The 24253-nt window shown below is 39.0% G+C and overlaps 1 protein-coding gene across 2 annotated transcripts in view; it reads right to left on the reverse strand.

Annotated features, from left to right (window-relative positions):
• Positions 1 to 24253, reverse strand: part of LOC130916155 (neural-cadherin-like) — a 442935-nt gene that overhangs the window by 213741 nt on the left and 204941 nt on the right. For both annotated transcript variants that reach the window (XM_057836649.1, XM_057836648.1), the window contains 3 exons: positions 22084 to 22252; positions 7590 to 7760; positions 7347 to 7519 (listed from right to left, as the gene is read on the reverse strand). In XM_057836649.1, coding sequence (XP_057692632.1) covers positions 7347 to 7519; positions 7590 to 7760; positions 22084 to 22252 — 513 coding nt within the window. The remainder of the gene's footprint in view (positions 1 to 7346; positions 7520 to 7589; positions 7761 to 22083; positions 22253 to 24253) is intronic.

The following is a 24253-nucleotide window of genomic DNA, read 5'->3' on the forward strand; positions in this document are numbered from 1 at the left end:
ACTCCACAGGAGTGTGCAGGTGGGTGGCCTGCTTGATTGCTTGTTTGAATGGTTTATTGTTTGACAAAGCCCAATAGTCAGTTTGATATCAGGGTCATTTGACACATTTCTGGTATTTCTTTATAGCCAAAAAAACGGGACTTCCAGTGTTAAAGCTCATAGGCCTGTTAAAATTCATATTGAAACTGCACTGGACTATAAGTCAGACAAACTCCACCCTTGACAAGTTTCAATCAGGCTTCAGGTCCAGACATAGCACTGAGTCAGCACTGGTAAAAGTGTACAACGACATTGCCCTTTCTGTAGATAATGGAAACCCAGCAATCCCTGTTTTACTCGATCTCACAGCAGCATTTCATACAGTTGACCACACAGTCCTTGTATCTCGTTTAGAACACTTTATAGGTATCCGTGGTAATGCTCTACAGTGGTTTAAATCGTACCTGGAACATAGGACCTTCTCGGTAATGATTGGGGAATTTTCTTCTTCACAAACTTCTCTGTCTTGTGGGGTGCCACAAGGCTCTATTTTAGGGCCTGTTCTCTTTGCACTTTATCTCCTACCTTTAATATCAGTTATTAAAAAAACATAATATTTCTTTTCATTTTTATTCTGATGACCTGCAGCTGTATCTCCCCCTGAGACCCAATGAACAAACTGCTCTCACTAAATTAATGGAGTGCATATCCGATGTGAAGCAGTGGCTAGCACAAAACTTTTTACATCTTAACGAAAGCAAAACTGAATATATTACTTTTTGCACACCATCTATGTTAAATGCCCTTGACCCCAACCCTGGCACTCTGGCTCCCTTTTTTAAAACACGTGTTAAAAATCTTGGAGTGATATTCGATTGCAGGCTCAACTTTGAAAAACAGATTAGTTCTGTTGTAAGAGCAAGTTTTTTCCAGCTCCGTTTCTTGGCCAAAGTGAAGCCTCTTCTTACTCACCACGACCTCGAAAAAGCAATTCACGCTTTTATAAGCTCAAGGCTGGATTACTGCAACGCACTTTATGTTGGTCTTCCCAAGTCCTCAATTTCTCGTCTCCAACTTGTTCAAAATGCTGCTGCTCGATTTTTAACAGATACACCTAGACGTGAACATATTACCCCCGTGCTATCATCGCTCCACTGGCTTCCAGTCCATTTTAGAATTGATTTTCAACTTTTACTGTTTGTTTTTAATTCTATTAATGGCCAGGCTCCTTCTTAATTATCGGAAATTTTAACCATCTTCGTTCTACCGGCCAACTTCATTTGCACGTTCCGAGGTCCAAACTCAAACAGTGGGGAGACCAATCTTTTGCGGTTGCTGCGCCCAGGTTATGGAATCGTCTTCCCCCTGAAATCCGCACCACTACAAATTTGGGCCTTTTTAAATCTCGTTTAAAGACACACCTTTCCCCAAGATTAGTTTAGCCTGGTTTTATTTCTTTAGGGTTTTTAATGTTTTCAGATTTTATCGGTTTTATTGTTTTATTTGCTGCCTGACTTTTAACGTGATGCGTTGTTTCGTTTCTTTTTTCTCTTCCTAATGTCATTGTATAATACTTTCCTGCATTTTATTTACTATGAGCCATGTTTATCTTTGTTGTAAAGCACTTTGGGGACCTTTCGGGTTTTGTAAAGGGCTATATAAATAAATTTGATTTGATTTGATTTAAGCCGCAGGTTTCAAAACAGAGGGGGAAAAAAGCATTTACCCCAAAAATTACAGTAAATTTGCACCAAATGTGTCAGATAAAAAAACATTAAACGTCCATAAAACCTTGTCTCAATGTAACCTTTGCTATCTTTTTTCCATTATATCTTTCAACAGTGTCTGAAAGCGCATACCTTTACTGTCCCCGGCATATGAATAAGCGCTTCTATTCAATGTCAATACGTTCCCATTGGGACTTGTGTAGTGTGAAGCGCCGTAATACTTGTACTTTGCAAAGTGAGGCTTTGAGAAAGAAATACAAAGTGAATAATGCCCTTAGACCAGACATTTCAAACAAGGAAATTTATTAATAGCGGCTTTCATGAAGGGAGTTATACTACAGAGAGTTGGGCATGATTCAAATACCATCACAAGCCCGTCTTAAATATGCAACATCTTTGTTCAGTGTAGGTTCGGGCCTAACACTTTCAATTTAACATGAAGTTAGGGGAGAAAAAGTATCAGAGACTTTTGACACCCTCACTTTAAAAAGTATGCTGAATAATACACAACCGTGAGTGCTATCGCAAGTTTCTGGCCAAAGAACAGCTGCATATTTGAATGACTAAGATATTTAAAATTTGCGAGCGTGGAAAAAAAAAAAGATAATGTGCAACGCGCTTATGAAAAATGCAAACGTTGACTTTCTGACACGTACCGTCCCCAACAAGGATGGAGCTGACCTCAGGAAAGCCCTTAGATGGGTTGTGTACTACACATACAGTACAAGACTGGCAGCCCTATGAGTCAATTCTGCCCTTTTTAAATCAGTAGCTGCCAAGGACTGTGATAGACGTCCGATTTATTCGAACTGGGAGGGTTGACAGCAAATGAACAAATTGTTCATGTGTTGTCAGCCCTCCCGGTTTAAATGGATTGGATGTCTACAAGTGACAAACTAATTAACTAAACTAGGCCCCCTCAATGGCAATTATTATTCTTGAGCGAATGCAATACAGCCACAAGTTGCAATTACACTAATAATTTAAATTATTACAACTAATGGACTCCATAAAAAGATAGGTAATGATCGACTAGTCCATGTGAGGGGTTATTAGCTATTCATACATACAAACACAGATGCACACATATATAGTGAGGAGCAGAAGTATTTGCACCCTTTGGGATTGTGCAAGTGCACACACTTTTCACAAGCTTTTCACACACTGTTGCTGGGATTTTGGCCCATTCCTCCATGCAGATCTCCTCTAGAGCAGTGATGTTTTGGGGCTGTCGTTGGGCAACACGGACTTTCAACTCCCTCCACAGATTTTCTATGGGGTTGAGATCTGGAGACTGGCTAGGCCACTCCAGGACCTTGAAATGCTTCTTACAACGCCACTCCTTTGTTGCCCTGGCTGTGTGTTTGGGATCATTGTCATGCTGAAAGACCCAGCCACGTCTCATCTTCAATGCCCTTGCTGATGGAAGGAGATTTTCACTCAAAATCTCTCGATACATGGCCCCATTCATTCTTTCCTTTACACAGATCAGTCGTCCTGGTCCCTTTGCAGAAAAACAACCCCAAAGCATGATTTTTCCAGCCCCATGCTTCACAGTGGGTATGGTGTTCTTCGGATGCAATTCAGTATTCTTCCTCCTCCAAACACGAGATCCTGTGTTTCTACCAAAAAGTTCTATTTTGGTTTCATCTGACAATAACACATTCTCCTAGTCCTCCTCTGGATCATCCAAATGCTCTCTAGCGAACCGCAGACGGGCCTGGACGTATACTTTCTTCGGCAGGGGGACACGTCTGGCAGTGCAGGGTTTGAGTCCCTGGCGGCGCATTGTGTTACTGATAGTAGCCTTTGTTACTGTGGTCCCAGCTCTCTGTAGGTCATTCACTAGGTCCCCCCGTGTGGTTCTGGGATTTTTGCTCACCATTCTTGTTATCATTTTGAAGCCACGAGGTGAGATCTTGCATGGAGCCCCAGATCAAGGTAGATTATCAATGGTCTTGTATGTCTTCCATTTTCTAATAATTGCTTCCACAGTTGATTTCTTTACACCAAGCGTTTTACCTATTGTCTTCCCAGCCTGGCGCAGGTCTACAATTTTGTCTCTGGTGTCCTTCGACAGCTCTTTGGTCTTGGCCATAGTGGAGTTTGGAGTGTGACTGACTGAGTTGTGGGCAGGTGTCTTTTATACCGATAATGAGTTAAAACAGATGCCATTAATACAGGTAACGAGTGGAGCCCCGTTAGACCTCGTTAGAAGAAGTTAGACCTCTTTGACAGCCAGAAATCTTGCTTGTTTGTACAGTGCCTTGCAAAAGTATTCGGCCCCCTTGAATCTTGCAACCTTTCGCCACATTTCAGGCTTCAAACATAAAGATATGAAATTTAATTTTTTTGTCAAGAATCAACAACAAGTGGGGCACAATCGTGAAGTGGAACAACATTTATTGGATAATTTAAACTTTTTAACAAATAAAAAACTGAAAAGTGGGGCATGCAATATTATTCGGCCCCTTTACTTTCAGTGCAGCAAACTCACTCCAGAAGTTCAGTGAGGATCTCTGAATGATCCAATGTTGTCCTAAATGACCAATGATGATAAATAGAATCCACCTGTGTGTAATCAAGTCTCCGTATAAATGCACCTGCTCTGTGATAGTCTTAGGGTTCTGTTTAAAGTGCAGAGAGCATTATGAAAACCAAGGAACACACCAGGCAGGTCCGAGATACTGTTGTGGAGAAGTTTAAAGCCCGTTCTGGAAACAAAAAGATTTCCCAAGCTTTAAACATCTCAAGGAGCACTGTGCAAGCCATCATATTGAAATGGAAGGAGCATCAGACCACTGCAAATCTACCAAGACCCGGCCGTCCTTCCAAACTTTCTTCTCAAACAAGGAGAAAACTGATCAGAGATGCAGCCAAGAGGCCCATGATCACTCTGGATGAACTGCAGAGATCTACAGCTGAGGTGGGAGAGTCTGTCCATAGGACAACAATCAGTCGTACACTGCACAAATCTGGCCTTTATGGAAGAGTGGCAAGAAGAAAGCCATTTCTCAAAGATATCCATAAAAAGTCTTGTTTAAAGTTTGCCACAAGCCACCTGGGAGACACACCAAACATGTGGAAGAAGGTGCTCTGGTCAGATGAAACCAAAATTGAACTTTTTGGCCACAATGCAAAACGATATGTTTGGCGTAAAAGCAACACAGCTCATCACCCTGAACACACCATCCCCACTGTCAAACATGGTGGTGGCAGCATCATGTTTTGGGCCTGCTTTTCTTCAGCAGGGACAGGGAAGATGGTTAAAATTGATGGGAAGATGGATGCAGCCAAATACAGGAACATTCTGGAAGAAAACCTGTTGGTATCTGCACAAGACCTGAGACGGGGACGGAGATTTATCTTCCAACAGGACAATGATCCAAAACATAAAGCCAAATCTACAATGGAATGGTTCAAAAATAAACGTATCCAGGTGTTAGAATGGCCAAGTCAAAGTCCAGACCTGAATCCAATCGAGAATCTGTGGAAAGAGCTGAAGACTGCTGTTCACAAACACTCTCCATCCAACCTCACTGAGCTGGAGCTGTTTTGCAAGGAAGAATGGGCAAGAATGTCAGTCTCTCGATGTGCAAAACTGATGGAAACATACCCCAAGCGACTTGCAGCTGTAATTGGAGCAAAAGGTGGCGCTACAAAGTATTAACGCAAGGGGGCCGAATAATATTGCACGCCCCACTTTTCAGTTTTTTATTTGTTAAAAAAGTTTAAATTATCCAATAAATTTTGTTCCACTTCACGATTGTGTCCCACTTGTTGTTGATTCTTGACAAAAAATTAAAATTTTATATCTTTATGTTTGAAGCCTGAAATGTGGCGAAAGGTAGCAAGGTTCAAGGGGGCCGAATACTTTTGCAAGGCACTGTAGGTGACCAAATACTTATTTTCCACTCTAATTTGGAAATAAATTCTTTAAAAATCAAACAATGTGATTTTCTGATTGTTTTTTTCCACATTCTGTCTCTCATGGTTGAGGTTTACCCATGTTGACAGTTACAGGCCTCTCTAATCTTTTCAAGTAGGAGAACTTGCACATTTGGTGGTTGACTAAATACTTATTTGCCCCACTGTATATATACATATATACTGTATATATACATATATACTGTATATATATATATATATATATATATGTATATTTACTTTTAGCTCATTGCCTACATACATTGACATGGCATCTGGTGTCGTCAATGGCAGCCATTGAGTTCAATGAGTGCCCTAATATTTTCAATTCATCATTGGAGATCATGTAACTTTTAAATTTTGTTATTAGCTTCTGTGCTGTTTTGTTGAACACGGCTGTTTTTTCTTTTGTTTTGAATGCATCACTCACCGAAAGATGGAGAGGGGGCATGAGCGTTCGAACTGAAATTGACGGCAGAATTCCCAGCATGCCTTGTGGTGGCCATTTGTAAAAGGTTATGAATAATTACGTTTTCTTGCTTTTGTTAGTGGCTTACTCATTCCCAATATGCTAGTAGTTGTTGCTATGTGTGATTACCCATGTCATAAATAGATAAATTTAATTAAGTCTTTGATTTATTTATGCACTATTAGTGTACAGTATGTGCTCATTGAAGACACCTGTGATTTGTTGATTAAACGGCATTCTAGAGACCCTTACTTGGTATTGCTATAAGATATATCATGTCGTGTACAGTATATAGCTGATACTTAAATTGCCTGTGACATCATAACAAAATTTTTGATTAATTATCCAATCTGTCAAAATCATATTTTGACAGATTGGATAATTAATCGTAATTAATCGCAATTCAAACCATCTATAAAATATGCCATATTTTTCTGTAAATTATTGGTTGGAATGGAAAGATAAGACACAAGACGGATATATACATTCAACATACGGTACATAAGTACTGTATTTGTTTATTATAACAATAAATCCACAAGATGGCATTAACATTATTAACATTCTCTTAAAGCGATCCATGGATAGAAAGACTTGTAGTTCTTAAAAGATAAATGTTAGTACAAGTTATAGAAATTTTATATTAAAACCCCTCTTAATGTTTTCGTTTTAATAAAATTAGTAAAATTTTCAATCAAAAAATAAACTTGTAGCTCGCCATTGTTGATGTCAATAATGACGCCATGCTCAGTTTATGGTACTAGCCCATAAAATCAGTTGGACCTAAGGGCCAGCAGAGGGCGCCAAACACCAAAAAACAAGTAACAAGCGGACATTACACTGTACTGTCATTTTAATCTATTTGAGCGGGGCATGTGCGTTAATTGTGTCAAATATTTTAACGCGATTAATTAAAAAATGTAATTACCCCTCGTTAACGCGATAATTTTGACAGCCCTAATATATATTTTAGTTAAAGCAAACACTGTTTTTCATCTGTGTGATTTTGACAAATATCAGATAACCTTTGATGGTGATTTTATGTAGAAATGTGAGAAATTCCAAAAGGTTCAAATAATTTTTCATACCACTGTAGCAATAGTGACAATACTGCAGATGGGAATTATGACAATAAAAAATTCCCTTTTATTTTTTCAATATATATCACCCAACACTATCAGGAGGTAATCTGATATTGCATTTTTACACAAATCTAATAGACTCTGTGAATACGTCTGACTGACCTGCGATATTGGCTGGTTAACATAAACCCATCCGGTGACCGCATTGACCTTCAGGTATTCTGGTTGCTCCACCGACATGGAGTAAGTGACTGCCGCGTTGGTGCCAAAGTCGTCGTCGTGAGCTGCCACGCGCAGGAAACTTGTTCCGACCAAAGTGTCTTCTCTCAAGAAGTCTGTCGAATGATACAAAGTGTTGCATTTGAATATTAATTTTACACAGCGTCGTAGCCGTGAAGGACTTACACTCGTAGCGCATGTTCTCAAATTTGGGGCTGTTGTCATTCTCATCCAGTATTTGGACGGTGAGCTGACAGATTCCAATGAGCGGTTCCTCTGCCCAATCAGTGGCCGTCACTGTAACCGAATACTCTCTCTGCCGCTCCCTGTCAAAGCGCTGGGCCGTCACAATTGCTCCTAGAACACAACAGTAATCAGCTGTCAATCATACGCGCGTGACTACACACATATTCAAACACTTTTCTGCATTTTTAATCTATACTTGCGTTCATCCTTGCTCTATGTTTACATCAATCATTAATAATGTAGCCCAGCTTTTTAATTGACAGGTTATTTTGGAGTAGAAGATGATGAGGATGAAAGAAAGCAATATCACACCTCACTGAACTGAAGATCCATAATATGTATATGAATTTGTATTATTATCCGTCTATTAGTTTGTCATCAACTAAGCTTCATTTCAGATTCGATGGCGAAGGATGACAAAGTTATTGGGGTTTTTTTCCTCAGTGCCAGCAATTAAGTCAACATTTTTTCTTCAAACAGAGATCATGAGGAGAAAAGCATTGTTGGAGCAAAAATGTAATGTCACTAATTGGATAACACATATTAGCCTGATATATAGAAAAAGCTGTGATATATATTAAGCAGTTATTTGGCCGTCCTCAGTTGACCGTTTTGAATTCCAATTGGAATTTCTAGTTGCATTTTTTTTCTTTGCATCTTTCCAGTTTTCAAAACTCATTTTTGGGTAAAAAGGCTGAGTTACAGAGACATGTCATCATCTTTTCTGCTAGATGTAAGTGGACACCACACCAGGAACACTGAATATGGCGACAATATCACTGTTTTTTTCTCCCTTATTCAATGACCAGGTTATTTTAACATCTTACATGAGCATGTTGCTAGAGATCCCAGCAATACATTCAAGGGCGAAGGTTTGCATAGGGACGGTAGGGACATAACACTACCAACTTTTCAGGATACTCAAATTGTCCCAACCAACTTTTAAGCAACCTTATTTGTATTATTTACTGATTTTAATTACAGTATATAGGTAATTTAGATTGTCTTCCCATATGTTGTAAGGATAAAATTGACCCGGCCATTACAAAGTGAATTATTTTCATTATATTTAGACTTACATTTACCCCTTTTTTCACTTGTTGAATGTGCCAGTCCATTTTTTCCCGCTCAAACGCACACATACGCACTTAAAGCCCAGCCAGAAATACAACATGTCAACAGCAGGCCACCTTCTCGGCCCTCTTCGAAGAGGAGGGATATTAGAAGTTTTTTTGTTTTTTTTCGGCCAGCAGCAGCCACTTTAAGTACTTCAAAAAGACGTCAATGTGGGGGAGGTAGGGAAGACACCACTAATTTTGCGACAGAAAGTCCGACATGCAAAAGAGTTAGCATCACATTAAACTTTGTGCATTTGCTAACCTGCATAACTCAAGTAGGAAGTAAGCTTGAGAACGATAAACCGATACGACCGGATATCCGGTTTTACAGGTGAGAGATACAGATGTATCGACAGTAAAGTTACCATTCGACAGTAATTAGCCATTAAATATCCAATGAACCGATAGTAGAGATACAATTCGGCTATCGCGAGCACAAGAATCGGCTTCTAATGCCTAGTTCAATGCATTGCTTAATATGATAATTTAGCTTTTACTTCACATGCTGCGCTTGTGTCATTCACCACACAGCGCACTTAGATCAAGACCGCACGCATGATATAATATGGACAAGCACTACTCACAGTCGTGGTTGCCTTAACTTCCCATGCATTTCGGCAGAACCGCTACTAGTCGCCGTCATTACCCAATCGTCACGGGGGTGTCATAACAACGCGAGAGCTAACGAAATCACTGTAACGCACGCTCTGTAGCATTTTCTTCACAGCCCAAAATGAAACTAGTAGTGGCAACGAAGCAACATGCTAAAACAATGGACAGTGTGATCACCGATGCCAGTGACGTGCAGCGATTGATTTTCAACGCACCCAGGAAAACAAAAGTCGGACTTTGAAGTGATGAAGGCAGCCAGATCTGTTCGCATGGGACAGAGCTTGTGTGAAGTGTGGAGCGGTACAGAGATCGTTAGTTTTTAACCCTGAAAAATAACCCACTGCAATGGTGGAAAGGGCGGCATATTGTTTCCACAAAACACACTCTACTTAAACATGAACATGTGGATTAGTTGATCTTCCTCAAGAAAAATCTGCCCTTCAAAAAAGATATGGACAGTGATGAGGAATTAAAAAATGAGGAAGCACAGGCATAAGTGAATGACTTTGCTGTGTATTAGGTTAAAGTAATGATTATTGACCTGTCTGTCTAAAATGCCATGTTTTTATTCCCCCAATTATACCAGTCATAAAGCATAATTTTTTATTTATGATAATACTAGCTTTTTTTTTTTCTAGAGCTGCTGCATATAATTAATATTTTTTGTTTGTAAGATGTTTACGTTGAAGGTTTGCACTTAAATTACTTACCTCTTGTGTTAAAAACACCAGGAAATAAAGTAATTGAATTACTGCACTTTATTATTGTGTGTCACTGGAGTTTTATTTTATTATCAATCCCATCCAACAAAATGACAGTCATATAGTAAGCCTTATTTTTTTTTCATAAAAAAATAAAACATAACATTGGTATGAAATGTTGTTGTTTTATTTTGATATATTAGAAATGTGGTCTGTCAAGTTCAAAAATAGACCCTTAGGTAGACATGTGTAAAATTACCCAAAAATAAGGAGAGAAGACACTCAGTTTTCTTGGCCAAGGAGAGCAAAAGAGGGACTAGCCAGAGGAATGCTAGATTACGCTGTATAGCCCCAAAATTGATCTAAGGAAAAAATCTCCTTGCTATTTTTATTTAGGGGTTTGTCCTAACACAGAAAGGGTGCCGCCCTGAGGGAGGGGGGAGCAAGCTGGAGACACCCATGTGATTTTGGTTGGCTATGTGAGCATGTAGGTGGAACTAAGTACACGTATGTAAGCAAAGGCACATGTAAACAACGGTCAAAATGACCCAGGCACTTCAGTTATGCAACGCTACGGCCATGGAAGATGTCCTCGAATGGAAAATTGTCCTCGAAGGTCTAGACGTAAGTCCAGACGCCAGGTGCTGAAGATGAGTTACGCAATGATGTGGCCATGAAGCAAGGCAGTTGTCATCCCGACCCTCTTTACTCTTTGTAACACTTAAACATTATACTACAACCTAGTATAGCAAGCAATAATCATTTACTGGTTATATCAATAAGAGTAAAATATGGCAATATGTATTATTTATGGTATATATGAGCACAAGCAAATATTTAATCAATCAACCCTCGATAATTACCTCAACATGGTCTTTTTAAATGTTTAAAATACTGTACAAACACACACAACAAATATTTACTATCGTATCGTTTTCACTCTATTGAACCGTATCGTTCTTACACTGTATCGAATCGTATCAAATCGCTCGGCCTTAAAAATGTATCATTTTTTTAATTGAATCGTAAACTGTGTATCTAGATACATATCGAATCGGCTTCATGCCAGAGATTCCCAACCCTAGTAGGAAGATGCTTAGAAAAAAATGTCCTGCTGTATGTGTTTTCTCCTGTTAACGTTAATTAAACTGTGAGAAATGTAGTGGACCGAGGTTTTCCCCCTTCTGCCCAATTTTCATTTTAATTTTATTTACTGTATGTGGACTTAAAGCAGCCCAAAGGAGCTTTCATTTTTTGTCGAGTTTGGCTGTGCTTGTGGACAAAAGCAGTAGTGTTTTACCTGAAGAAAGGCTCCACTTTTATTTACAGTCCCCGGGTTACAAAGGAGTTCCATTCCTACACTGGCGACGTCACCCGAAATTCCACGTAAATCGGAATTAACCCTTTAAGTTCCTCTAAATCTCAAAATAACTAACCAAAAACATGTATTACAAGTCATTGTACTGTCCTCGCCAAGACGTTGGAGCCTAGTCCTAGCTAGACAGCGAGTTAAGCTCCGAAATGACAATGTCAATCAGACGTCCGTGTGGTTTACTGATTTTATTCAGCTGCTCATGACATCAACGCTTGCAGAATGAAACTAAAATCAAAATGAAAATACACCCGTTTCATCTTCAATAACAGCAATTCAAATTTGCATTATAACTAGCTGCTGATATGACATAAAAATCCACACAAATGATTAGCATGTACGTAACACTACCAATGTTTCCTTTTTTGTATTTTTTAATGATTTTAGTTACATAGGTAATTTAGATTGTCTTCCCATATGTTGTAAGGATAAGATTGAGCTGACCATTATAAAGTGAATTATTTTCAATATATTTAGACTTACATTTCCCCTTTTTTCACTTGTTGAATGTGCCAGTCCATTTTTTCCCACTCAAACGCACACACACACACACGCACACACACACACACACAAATCCCCGACGGAAACATGTCGACAACATGCCGCCTCCTCTGCCCTCTTCGAAGAGGATTAGAAGTTTTTTTTCGGCCAGCAGCAGCTACTGTAAGCAACATAAAAATACGTCAATGTGGTAGAGTTAAGGAACACACCACTAATTTTGCTGCTGCAAGTCCGACCTGCATCAGAGTTAGAATAACATTACACTGTGAGGATTTGCTAACCTGCAAAACTTGAGCAGGAAGCTGCTTAGAGAGAAGTGTCCTCCTGTATGTGTTCTCAGCTGTTAACAATTAAACTGTGAGAAATGTAGTGAACCGACATTTGCCCCCTTTGCCCCCATTTTCATTTTTATATTATTTATGTTGTCTTAAAGCAGCCCGAAGGAGCTTTTTTTAGTTTGGCTGTGCTTGTGGACAAACGCAGTAGTGTTTTACCTGAAGGAAGGCTCCACTTTTATTTGTAGGTAGTCCCGGGTTACGATCGAGTTCCGTTCCTACGCTGGCGATTAGGGTTGGGCATCGAGCATCGATGGGAACCGGTTCTATCACTCCGATGCTCCCGGAATTGTTTGAATTTTTAAATGTCAATTCCATGTTTCAATGCCCTGTCCGCCGAGCGGAAAAAAATTTCAAGTTCAAAGACCCTGTGAGAAGTTCATATAATTTAAAAACTTGAGAAGTTAAGACTTTAATACAAACCATGCAATTTTTTTTTTTTTTACCGTGCCTTTTTTTAACACTACCTCTTAAAAGAATCGGAATTGAGAATCTTAATCGGAACCGGAATCGAAACATGGAATCGTAATCAGAACCGGAATCCTTCAATTTCAAACGATGCCCAACCCTACTGGCGATGTAACCCGAAATGCCACGTAAATCGGAATTAACCCCTTAAGTTCCTCTAAATCTCAAAATAACTAACCAAAAACATGTATTACAAGTCATTGTACTGTCCTCGCCAAGACGTTGGAGCCCAGTCCTAGCTAGACAGCGAGCTAAGCTCCGAAATGACAATGTCAATCAGACCTCCGTGTGGTTTGCTGATTTTATTCAGCTGCTCATGACATCAACACTTGCAGAATGAAACTAAAATCAAAATGAAAATACACCCGTTTCATCTTCAATAACAGCAATTCAAATTTGCATTATAACTAGCTACTGATGGAACATAAAAATCCACACAAACGATTAGCATGTATCAGTTAGCGGCCACACATCATCAAAAACAACCGCAAAAACTCGCCCCAAGTATTCAACCACAATTGAAAACGCACAATAAACAGCATAAAAGGTGAAATATACAGGTGTTGCCTCTGTGGATGCTTCCCAAGCAACAAATGTGCGCCCAGGCTTCCAGTTGTAAATCCCCTCTCTCTCACTCGTCTCTCGCCCACTTTATAAGCGTAAAGGCGCTCTTCTTCGTGTGCACATGCGCTCTTACGTGCGGAAGTACTACCCGCTGTGCGCTTCCTGCGCCAAAATAACAGCATGCACCACAAAACAAAAGTCAACATTGTAATTTCTTTTTTTTTAAACGAAACAAAATGGCGGGTACGTCGTAACCCGGGGACTACCTGTATTTTTGTTATTCCCTGACTAAGAAGTTTTTTTCTGTTACATTTCATTTATTTATTTATTTATTCAGACAATGTTGAGTGGTCTTAAGACAAACATTTTTTGCATTCCTGGATAGTTAAGAGATTATTAACAAGATTGTATTTTTTTGTGAATGTTAGTATGATTTTTGTTCAAATGTTGCATTTTAAATTTGCAATTAAAATTCAGACATGTACTCTGGAAGTTTTCAAAATATTTATTTCGTAGTTTTTGAAAACAAAAGGTTTGAATCGAACATTGTATCACCTGAACCAATACATATGAAAGTTAGTTCTGTATAACTCAATAAAGTACAGATTTATTTTGCATTTGTCATTTAGCCTATTAATTAGGTTCATATTCGTGAGAAATGTAGCCATGACCCCCGTTGAATACATTGCCCTTGAATACATTGGTTATGTTTCTACAATTTTTTTTTTCTTAACATGCTTCTTGACTACAAATTTTGCTGTAACTTGACAATGTGTCAATATTCTTCTCTAAAATTTAGCACACTTATGAAGAAGTGCGCTTATTCATCTAGCATTTTTGGAATGATGTGTTTTGGTTTTCAAGTTATTGACAGCCAAATCTTTCATCTTTCTTTCGAATTGTAGATCACCGGTTGCCATGAAAACGGAAAGAAAATTTTTCAAAAATAAAAAGAGTCTGTTTCGATGAGTTGTAATGAGACGTGCCGGTAACCAATCACATGTATGCATGTGGTTACTGTGGTAACCAAACAATATGGGTGAAAGTGAAAGGTAGGCTGAACATAATTTAGTGACCTGCTACATCACAGTCAAATCCTAATCATAAGAACCTTTTTTTTTTTTTTTTTTTTACAATGTATATCATTGTATTGCTGGTATCTCTAGCAACATGCCAATATCATATTTTATGGGGCTCTAATAAATTATTCATTTTAAAAAAAATGAAAGGATTTGTCATTTTTAATGGTCTAGTACCCCATTAAAGGGAAACGCAATGCCTGTGCCATGTCCACCCCAGTGGGGAGAATCTTGCTTGACAAATTGAAAAAAACACATAATTTCATTTTCCTGATGTGTTATAGTAGAGAAAAATGTAAATATAACCCAGTATTTCCAGGAGGTGGCCACCCAACATGGGGACAGCCATTTTATCAATGCCAGTCTTATTTTAACCAATCAAACGTGAGTCTCCCAAATCACCCGCCCTTCCTCGTTATGTCATTAAAGGGGAAGTTCAGAATTTTTTACATTAGGCTGAATTTTTGAATTAGCTAGGGTTTAATCAATCAGTGGAGTTGGTTTCAACAAATTCAGTGCAGTTTTTAGTAGGGTTGTTCCGATCATGTTTTTTTGCTTCCGATCCGATCCCGATCGTTTTAGTTTCAGGATCTGCCGATCCCGATATTTCCCAATCCGATTGCTTTTTTTTGCTCCCGATTCAATTCCAATCATTCCTGATAATTTTCCCGATCATATACATTTTGGCAATGCATTAAGAAAAAAATGAATAAAACTCGGACGAATATATACATTCAACATACAGTACATAAGTACTGTATTTTTTTATTATGACAATAAATCCTCAAGATGGCATTTACATGATTAACATTCTTTCTGTGAGAGGGATCCACGGATAGAAAGACTTGTGACTTTGTATATTGTGACTAAATATTGCCATCTAGTGTATTTGTTGAGCTTTCAGTAAATGATACTGTAGCCCTGCCCAAATGCATGATGGGAGGTGGAACCATGACTGTGCGTAGTGCTACCAATTGATATATCTTCTCTGCGTTGGGAAATAACATAAGGTGGTAAAGAAAAAGATCAATTGCTACCTTGCTTCCCCACGTTGCGTCCCATGATATTTCTAATCGTAGGGAGAGGGATTGTAAGGCTTTAGCCAATTAAAAAAAGGCCCCAAAGGCTGCCAAAATTCACCCAACTCATTTTACGCTGCCTTTTATCTCTATATATAGGTAAAACGGCGCCATTACAGATTGAGCGCGACAATGCGTGAGTGGGTCGTGCAGCGCATGCATTAATTGTGATAAATATTTTATCGTGATACATTTTTTTAAAAATTAATTACCACTGTTATCGGGATAAATTTGATAACCCTACCTTAAGCCTAAACTAAAGACTCTGGATGAGTGTAACATATTATGTTAGTAACGTTACATACAATTAGAAAACGATTTAATTAAAAAATATATACAGTATATTTTTTTAAAAAGGCGTGGCCGATATTTTTTTGCCGATTCCGATACTTTGAAAATGACGTGATCGGACCCGATCGATCGGGATGCCAATCGATCGGGAAGTCTCTAGTTTTTGGTTATTTTTTAGTTTCAGGGCTCCGGAGTGGCTAAGCTAGCGCGAGTAAATGGTGCTTGCTACCATGCTGATAAAAAACGAGATTAAAGGGGGAGTTCAGAATTTTTTTAATTAGGCTTTATCTTCAAGTTAGCGGGCGTTAAATTAGTCGGTGGAGTTGATTTCAACAAATTCCGTTCAGTTTGTTGGTTACCGTAATTTCCCGAATATAAGGTGCACCCGTGTATGATGCGCACCCCAAATTTACTTGTAAAATCTAAAACAAAACAGATGTGACTTTTCTTTTAAAGGCTGCTGTATAACTTGCTCGTTTCATCATGATGAATCAATGTTTCTTTCATGGATTGATACGGTAAAATGAAAGTGAAAACGTAAGTCGGAAATCAGAGAGAGCTCATCGCTGTTGACACGACAGTAACAATAGGAACTATTGTTATTTGGGTCTGAGTTTCCCAAGGGACAGATATAGTTGACGGACACAGGAAGTGTGTGCTTACGTTTGTTATGGTCCGAGTTGCGGAGCTGCAATAAACGTTGACTCAAATGAGTTCAAGAAACTAAATTCTGTACTTTATTGAGAGTGAAAAAAGCAGAATTTAACACAGACGAAATCATTCGGCCAATCTGAGTGAAGTATTACCGACACAAAATGGTGACGTAACGTACCGTAATGGTCTGCAACGGATCGCCGCATATGTTTCTTCAACACAACGTGGCCATGTCAATATAAAAAAAAAAAAAAGGTTTATATATATATATATATATATATATATATACATATATATATATATATATATTAGAGCAGGGCGGTAAACCGAAAATTTACCGTCACCGAAATTCTTAACGATGACCGACGTAATTTTGACCATGTGGGTAAATTCGGTAAATTAATAAAACAAGAAAATATAGTCTTTTCATCCCGCTTTGATTCTGTGTTGTTCGTCTATGTTCATTCCCCTTTAAGAAAGCAGTGAATGTGCTTACGTAGGGAGTCACGTGATCATCAGGAAGCCAATCAAACAAAAGCCCGGTAAGCTAACGCTAGCAGCTAACGCTACAAGCAAAACGTGATGGAGTGTGGCTTAAGGGAGGTTCACCAAACTTTCAACCGACATTTAGTAGACTCTTGGTGGCATCCAGACGGGCTTTCACCCGCTGTCCTCCTTTGTTCTCACGATTTCCGGAGATGGTGCTTTCAGTGCTTTCTACTGGTAGCGAGGCTAACGCTAGCTAGCGGCTAACGCTACATATGAACGTTATGGAGTCGGATAGCGGCTCTAACATTGTCGAAACGGCTGAACTTAATGAGTGGATTGGGCACGGACTGCATCTAGCAATTACTATGTGGCGTTATTTTGTATCTGTGTGTGATTCCTCTGATAGCTTTTGTGATGGTAAAGCATTCAGCATAAAGTAGAATCCAACGGCAAAACTTATAATGACCGAGAAATGGCCCCAGCTATTTTTATTGTGCGTGCACTTATTGAAAAATGCACTGGGGGGGGGGGGGGGACCCTTAAACCATAAAGTAAACACTTGTATTTAATAATTATGTCACAGCAGCCATTAACAATAAGTTGTCTTTTTGAAGTGTACTGTTCAAGCTGCAAGTCATTTGTGTTACAATTACATGTTTGCACATGCATATTGATTTTGACAATGTTATGGTGTTATACATTGTTCAAGTCATACACGCTGTTATAAATGTTCATACTTGAATTCTTATTGCTTACAATACATTTTTATAAACTTAATGTTTACACTGCATGTACAATTGTTAAATACAGTATATCAAATTGAATGCTGGTAAATAAATCAACAAGAAATAGTTAATCTGTATTTCATGCATTGATTCAGATTTTCAAATTATATAACAGTCTGCTTGGGCGAATTTATCGGCATTTATCGTTATCGAGATAAATCTGCTCAATTTATCGTGATACATGTTTAAGGCCATATCGCCCAGCCCTAATATATATATATATATATATATATATATTTCTGTCTCCATCCATGTACCCTTTTATAACGCGCACCATAATTTTACAAGTTGATTTTGGAGCGAAAAAGTGCGCGTTATATTCGGGAAATTACGGTAAATAAAAACCAGTATTTCCATGAGGTGGCCACCCAACATGGGGACAGCCATTTTATCAATGCCAGTATTATTTTAACCAATCAAACGTGAGTCTCCCAAATGACCCGCCCTTCCTCGTTATGTCATTAAAGGGGAAGTTCAGAATTTTTAACATTAGGCTTAATTTTTGAATTAGCTAGGGTTTAATTAATCGGTGGAGATGGTTTCAACAAATTCAGTGCAGTTTGTTTGTTTTGGGCTCCGAAGTGGAGCTAGTGTGAGTCAATGGTGCTTGCTAGCATGCCGATAAAAAACAGAGAATAAGGGGGGTGTTCAGAATTTTTGACATTAGACTTAATCTTCAAGTTAGCGGCTGTTAAATTAGTCGGTGGAGTTGAGTTCAACAAATTCCGTTCAGTTTGTGAGTTATTTTTTAGTTTTAGGGTTCCGGTGTTGCTAAGCTAGGACGAGTCAATAGTTCAGTCTTAGCATGCCAATAAAAAACAACATATGCACGGATGAAAATCACTGATCACCCATGTAATCAATAGTATGTTGGCTATGTTTTCAGGATAAAGTTATTCAAACTTACCATTGCATGTCAATACCTGAAGTCTGAACTAAGCCTGTCGCAATATGCAATAAGTCAAATAATCACACGGTAAATAAAAATGAGGGCGATAATTTTCCTGGCTGCGATTTTTCGCCGCGTGTGTGCGTGCACACATTTGTGTGCGCGTGTGCTGCATGCACTTGGCACTCGTGCGTTTTGATTGCATATGAGACTCCAGTAGCTTTCAAATATGTTTATTGGCCATCAACCTGGCGTAGAATTATAGTTCAGACATACAAAATAAGGAAACGCTTCTATATTAAACATTGTAAAACGTTAGCATTGCTTCATTGAGGCTAATGGAAAAAAAAGTAGGGCTGTCAAACGATTAAAATTTTTAATCGAGTTAATTATAGCTTAAAAATTAATTAATCTTAATCTATAAAATATATCATATTTTTCTGTAAATTATTGTTGGAATGGAAAGATAAGACACAAGATGGATATATAAGTTCAACATACGGTACATATGTACTGTATTTGTTTATTATCACAACAAATCAACAAGATGGCATTAACATTATTAACATTCTGTTAAAGCGATCCATGGATTGAAAGACTTGTAGTTCTTAAAAGATAAATGTAAGTACAAGTTATAGAAATTTTATGTTAAAACCCCTCTTAATGTTTTCGTTTTAATAAAATTTGTAAAATTTTCAATCAAAGAATAATCTAGTAGCCCGCCATTGTTGATGTCAATAATTACACGATGCTCATGGGTCCAGAAGCCCATAAAATCAGTCGCACCCAAGCTCCAGCAGAGGGCGACAAAACTCCAAAAACACAAGTAACAAGGGTACATTGCACTGGTCTGTCATTTTAATCTGTTTGAGCGGGGCATGTGCGTTAATTGCATCAAATATTTTAACGTGATTAATTTAAAAAATTAATTACCGCCCGTTAACGCGATAATTTTGACAGCCCTAAAAAAAAAGGCAATGTACTAACCACTTTAGTCTGCTATGAAACATTGGCAGTCTTCTCCACAACACAAAATTGCGGTTAAAAGGCGACACTTCAAACATGAAAACTCGTTGCCAAAAAGCTCAATCTTGGTCTCATCTGACAAATGAGACAGACGGTCCCAGGCTTCAACTGGGACCGTGTGTATTTTTGTGTGAGACAATGGCCCTACACATATGGCCAAATCTACACAGAAATGGTTCACCAGACACAAAATCAAGCTCCTCCCATGGCCATCTCAGACCCCAGACCTTGTTTTTTTGGCAAAAGGGGGTTGTACAAAGTATTAACAGCAGGGGTGCTAATAATTGTGACACACATTATTTGATGTCAAATAATTTTTTCTTTAAGTGGGATTTTTTCCCCACTGAATGAATGCACTTGTATTGAAGGTTGGATTTTTCTCTTTTTTTCCATTACGGTCCCATATTATTTGAATTTAAAAAAATATTAGAAGCTAAAAAAACATCTTTTTCAGGGGTGCCAATAATTATGGAGGGCACTGTAAATGCGAAATCATATTGGAGGTATTGCCTCCTCGGCAGCCGCCCTCGCAAACATGTATTACAAGTCGGTTGGCCCTCTAAGCCGCGGCCGTCTGTAACTTTTCTGGAGCAAAAGTATTCCCATACCAGCGATTTCTTTTTTTTTGAACGGGGGAAAAGTTCAGGAGTTTCACCTCCTCCAGCCATCCTGTAGCACAGCTGACTCACTGACACTGATGGTAGGAGAGGGTTGAACCTTGTAGCTGCAAGTGAGGGATTTTTCAATGCATTTTTGGGACATAAAAAAATACAGTAGGGGCGGTATCACCAAAAAATTTTGCGATTTTGAAACCTTGACGTTTTCATACCACAGTATACCATGAAACCGGTAATCGGCACATATCTAGTATGCACTTAATATTTTACTCTTTGTCTGCCATTGACAGCGATAGTCGTCCAATCCATTTGAGCTGGGAGTGCCGAATGGATTGGACGTCTATCGCCGTCGATGGTACAGTTGTGGTCAAAAGTTTACATACACTTGTGAAGAACATAATGTCATGGCTCTCTTGAGTTTCCAGTTATTTCTACAACTCTGATTTTTCTCTGATAGAGTGATTGGAACAGATACTTCTTTGTCACAAAAAAACATTCATGAAGTTTGGTTCTTCTATGACTTTATTATGGGTTAACAGAAAAAGTGATCAAATCTGCTGGGTCAAAAATATACATACAGCAACACGAATTAGCAATTTCTTGTGAGTGATTATTGACTTGAACAATCATTGACTTGAACAAGTCAGGAAAGTCACTTGGAGCCATTTCAAAGCAGCTGCAGGTCCCAAGAGCAACAGTGCAAACAATTGTTTGTAAGTATAAAGTGCATGGCACTGTTTTGTCACTGCCACGATCAGGAAGAAAACGCAAGTTATCACCTGCTGCTGAGAGAAAATTGGTCATGAGGGTGAAGATTCAACCGAGAATCACCAAAAAGCAGATCTGCCAAGAATTAGAAGCTGCTGGAACACAGGTGTCAGTGTCCACAGCCAAGCGTGTTTTGCATCTCCAAGGACTGAGAGGCTGCCGTGCAAGAAGGAAGCCCTTGCTCCAAAAGCGGCACCTTAAGGCTCGACTGAAGTTTGTTGCTGATCACATGGACAAAGATAAGACCTTCTGGAGGAAAGTTCTGTGGTCAGACGAAACAAAAATCGAGCTGTTTGGCCACAATGCCCAGCAATATGTTTGGGGGAGAAAAGGTGAGGCCTTTAACCCCAAGTACACCATGCCTACCGTCAAGCACGGTTGTGGTAGAATTATGCTGTGGGGCTGTTTTGCTGCCAATGGAACTGGTGCTTTACAGAGAGTAAATGGGATAATGAAGAAGGAGGATTACCTTCAAATTCTTCAAGATAACCTAACGTCATCAGCCCGAAGATTGGGTCTTGGGCGCAGTTGGGTGTTCCAACAGGACAATGACCCCAAACACACATCAAAAGTGGTAATGGAATGGCTAAATCAGGCTAGAATTAAGGTTTTCGAATGGCCTTCCCAAAGTCCCATTGAGAACTTGTGGACAATGCTGAAGAAACAAGTCCATGTCAGAAAGCCATCAAATTTAACTGAAGTGCACCAATTCTGTCAAGAGGAGTGGTCAAAGATTCAACCAGAAGCTTGTGGAAGGCTACCAAAAGCCCCTAATTGAAGTGAAAATGGCCAAGGGACATGTTACCAAATATTAGCGCTGCTGTATGTATATTTTTGACCCAGCAGATTTGATCACTTTTTTCTGTTCACCCATAATAAAGTCATAAAAGAACCAAACTTCATGAATGTTTTTCGTGACAAAGAAGTATCTGTTCCAATCACTCTATCAGAGAAAAATCAGAGTTGTAGAAATAACTGGAAACTCAAGAGAGCCATGACATTATGTTCTTCACAAGTGTATGTAAACTTTTGACCACAACTGTATCTAATGCTTGTTGTTTTCAAGACTGTATGTGATGAAGTTACCTGAGTCTGGATGAATTCTGAAAGCAGGCATGGCGCTGTCTCGGTGCATTAAGCCATATTTGACTTTTCCATTTGCTCCCTCATCTGCATCCACAGCGTGCACTTGTAACACAAAAGTGCCTGTTGGCTGGTTCTCCAGTACTGAAGCCTGCTCGCGATATTTCTGGCACTGAAATGGATGAAGTGGGTTGCAGAGACAAAATGATGACACACAAATAGAAGAATCCGCTAGACTGAGGATCAAACAAGATAAACTCATTATGTTGAGGGTCACAGCACATTCATAGGCAGTCCTTCACATGAAACACAATATTGTGGCCAGCTCCAACAGAAAATACTGCAGACCACATCCATGCAAGTAAAAACACTCGACTTGATCCTTTTGAAGATCCAGCGATGAGTAATTTCGTTTTGGTTTGGATGCAATCTACAATATTACCTCTAATGAACAAACGCTCCAGATAAAAAGCAGTTCTCCAGAGCCCTCCTCCCACCCCGCCTAGTTTGTCGTCAGTTATAAATACTTGTGTCTTCTTTCAACAAAATGACCATGAAAAAGAGAGAGATGATGAGAGGCGGAGCAACTTGAGAATAGAGGGAAGAATAAAGGGAAGAACAAAAAGGTTTCAAGGCCAAAAATGCAATGCAGATGGTTAAAATCGCTGCATTTTCTCATTGGCTACTACTGATTGTGACAGAAGTCCAATATATTCGAAATGGGATTGTTTTAGTACCATTGACAACAATACACATCCAATCCATGTCCAGATGACAGCTGCCGAACTTCCCAGTCCAAATTGATTGGACGGCTATCACCGTATCACTGTCAGCTTTCCCAGTCAAAATGTATTGAATGTGTAGCACCGTGTATGACTAAAGTTAGTTTTCAAAGTAGTTTATTGATAAAGCCCAAAATTCAAGATTCCTAAGGGCTTCGTTAATACATAATCAGACAAAATATTCAATAAATAATAGTAAATGAAGAAGTAACAGTCATAACTTAAGATAATTAATAACAGTAAAAGTTGTTGTTTTTTTTTTCAAAAATCATGGGGAAAAAACTCAATGGGGTTTAAATCAGGGGATGTCGTCATTAACGAAGGTTGAAAAGTGGCTTTAAAAAGCATAACCTTCCCATCCGTAACTAGGATTATGTTTTTTCCTTGTACCCCTTGACCCATTCACTGCCATTGACGGCAATGGGCGTTAAATCAAATTAAACTGGCAAGGCTGGCATTGAGTGATCACGTTTCACTTCCATTGACGGCGATAGTCATCTGATCAAATCTGGTTCGAATCGTTAATACTAAATATGACAAACATTTTAAAAACTCGTTTCCAATCTCCTAAAATTGGCCGGGCCCGATTTTTGATCACATGACCCGATTGTAAATAATATACAAAAAAATATAAATAATTAGGCCTGCAAGCACAAATGAAGGGGCTCTTGCAGTTTGCCACAACTCTGACAGCACGCAGGTCGTTGTGGTGGCAGATCGTCCCCCTCTAATCATGTCATGAGAACCTAACTTGCTTGAAACTCACGTCTATTTTGGGATTAGAAATACATTCACACACCTAGGAGATTAAAACCATATTGAAGAGGGTCCTAAAAAAGAAGGGCTACTGAGCTAGGCTGCCACGACCTTACTCAAAACCAAAATGAATCTTCAAATAGGGCCAAATCGACCAAGCGTGCCAAATTTCGTGGCTCTATAAGCTGCCTAAGTCCCTGAAAAAAAAATCTACTACCGTTTTATGGCCAAAAAAAGGGTCGTCAAAGCAACAGACAGAAACATGTGGACATGGGCCTTATTATTACAAAAGGTCCTGGAACTACAACGACCATCTTGAAAAGAACTGGAACTTTATAAGCAAAAAGAGTGATTTTCGGTTACCAATAGTTGGCGCTAGATGACCCCTACAGGACCCTTCAGGGTACTACTCTTTACAAGGATGGGCAGTTTGGCGCGTCCTTGAAGTTTGGGGCAGATATGTTGTATGTCTCCCAAGTTGTGACTTCTCAAAATTTGTGTCGAAACAAAATGGGGTTGGTAATTTTCATTTTCTTGTTTGGACCCCTCTGCTTCAACCAAACCTCAATATTTTTCATCAGGCACCTGAACACATCTCTTAAGGCTCCCCTGATGCAGGTTTCAGGTCAATTGAT

This window comes from Corythoichthys intestinalis, chromosome 5 (genome assembly GCF_030265065.1).
Source record: "Corythoichthys intestinalis isolate RoL2023-P3 chromosome 5, ASM3026506v1, whole genome shotgun sequence".
In the NCBI taxonomy this organism is placed as follows: Eukaryota; Metazoa; Chordata; class Actinopteri; order Syngnathiformes; family Syngnathidae; genus Corythoichthys; species Corythoichthys intestinalis.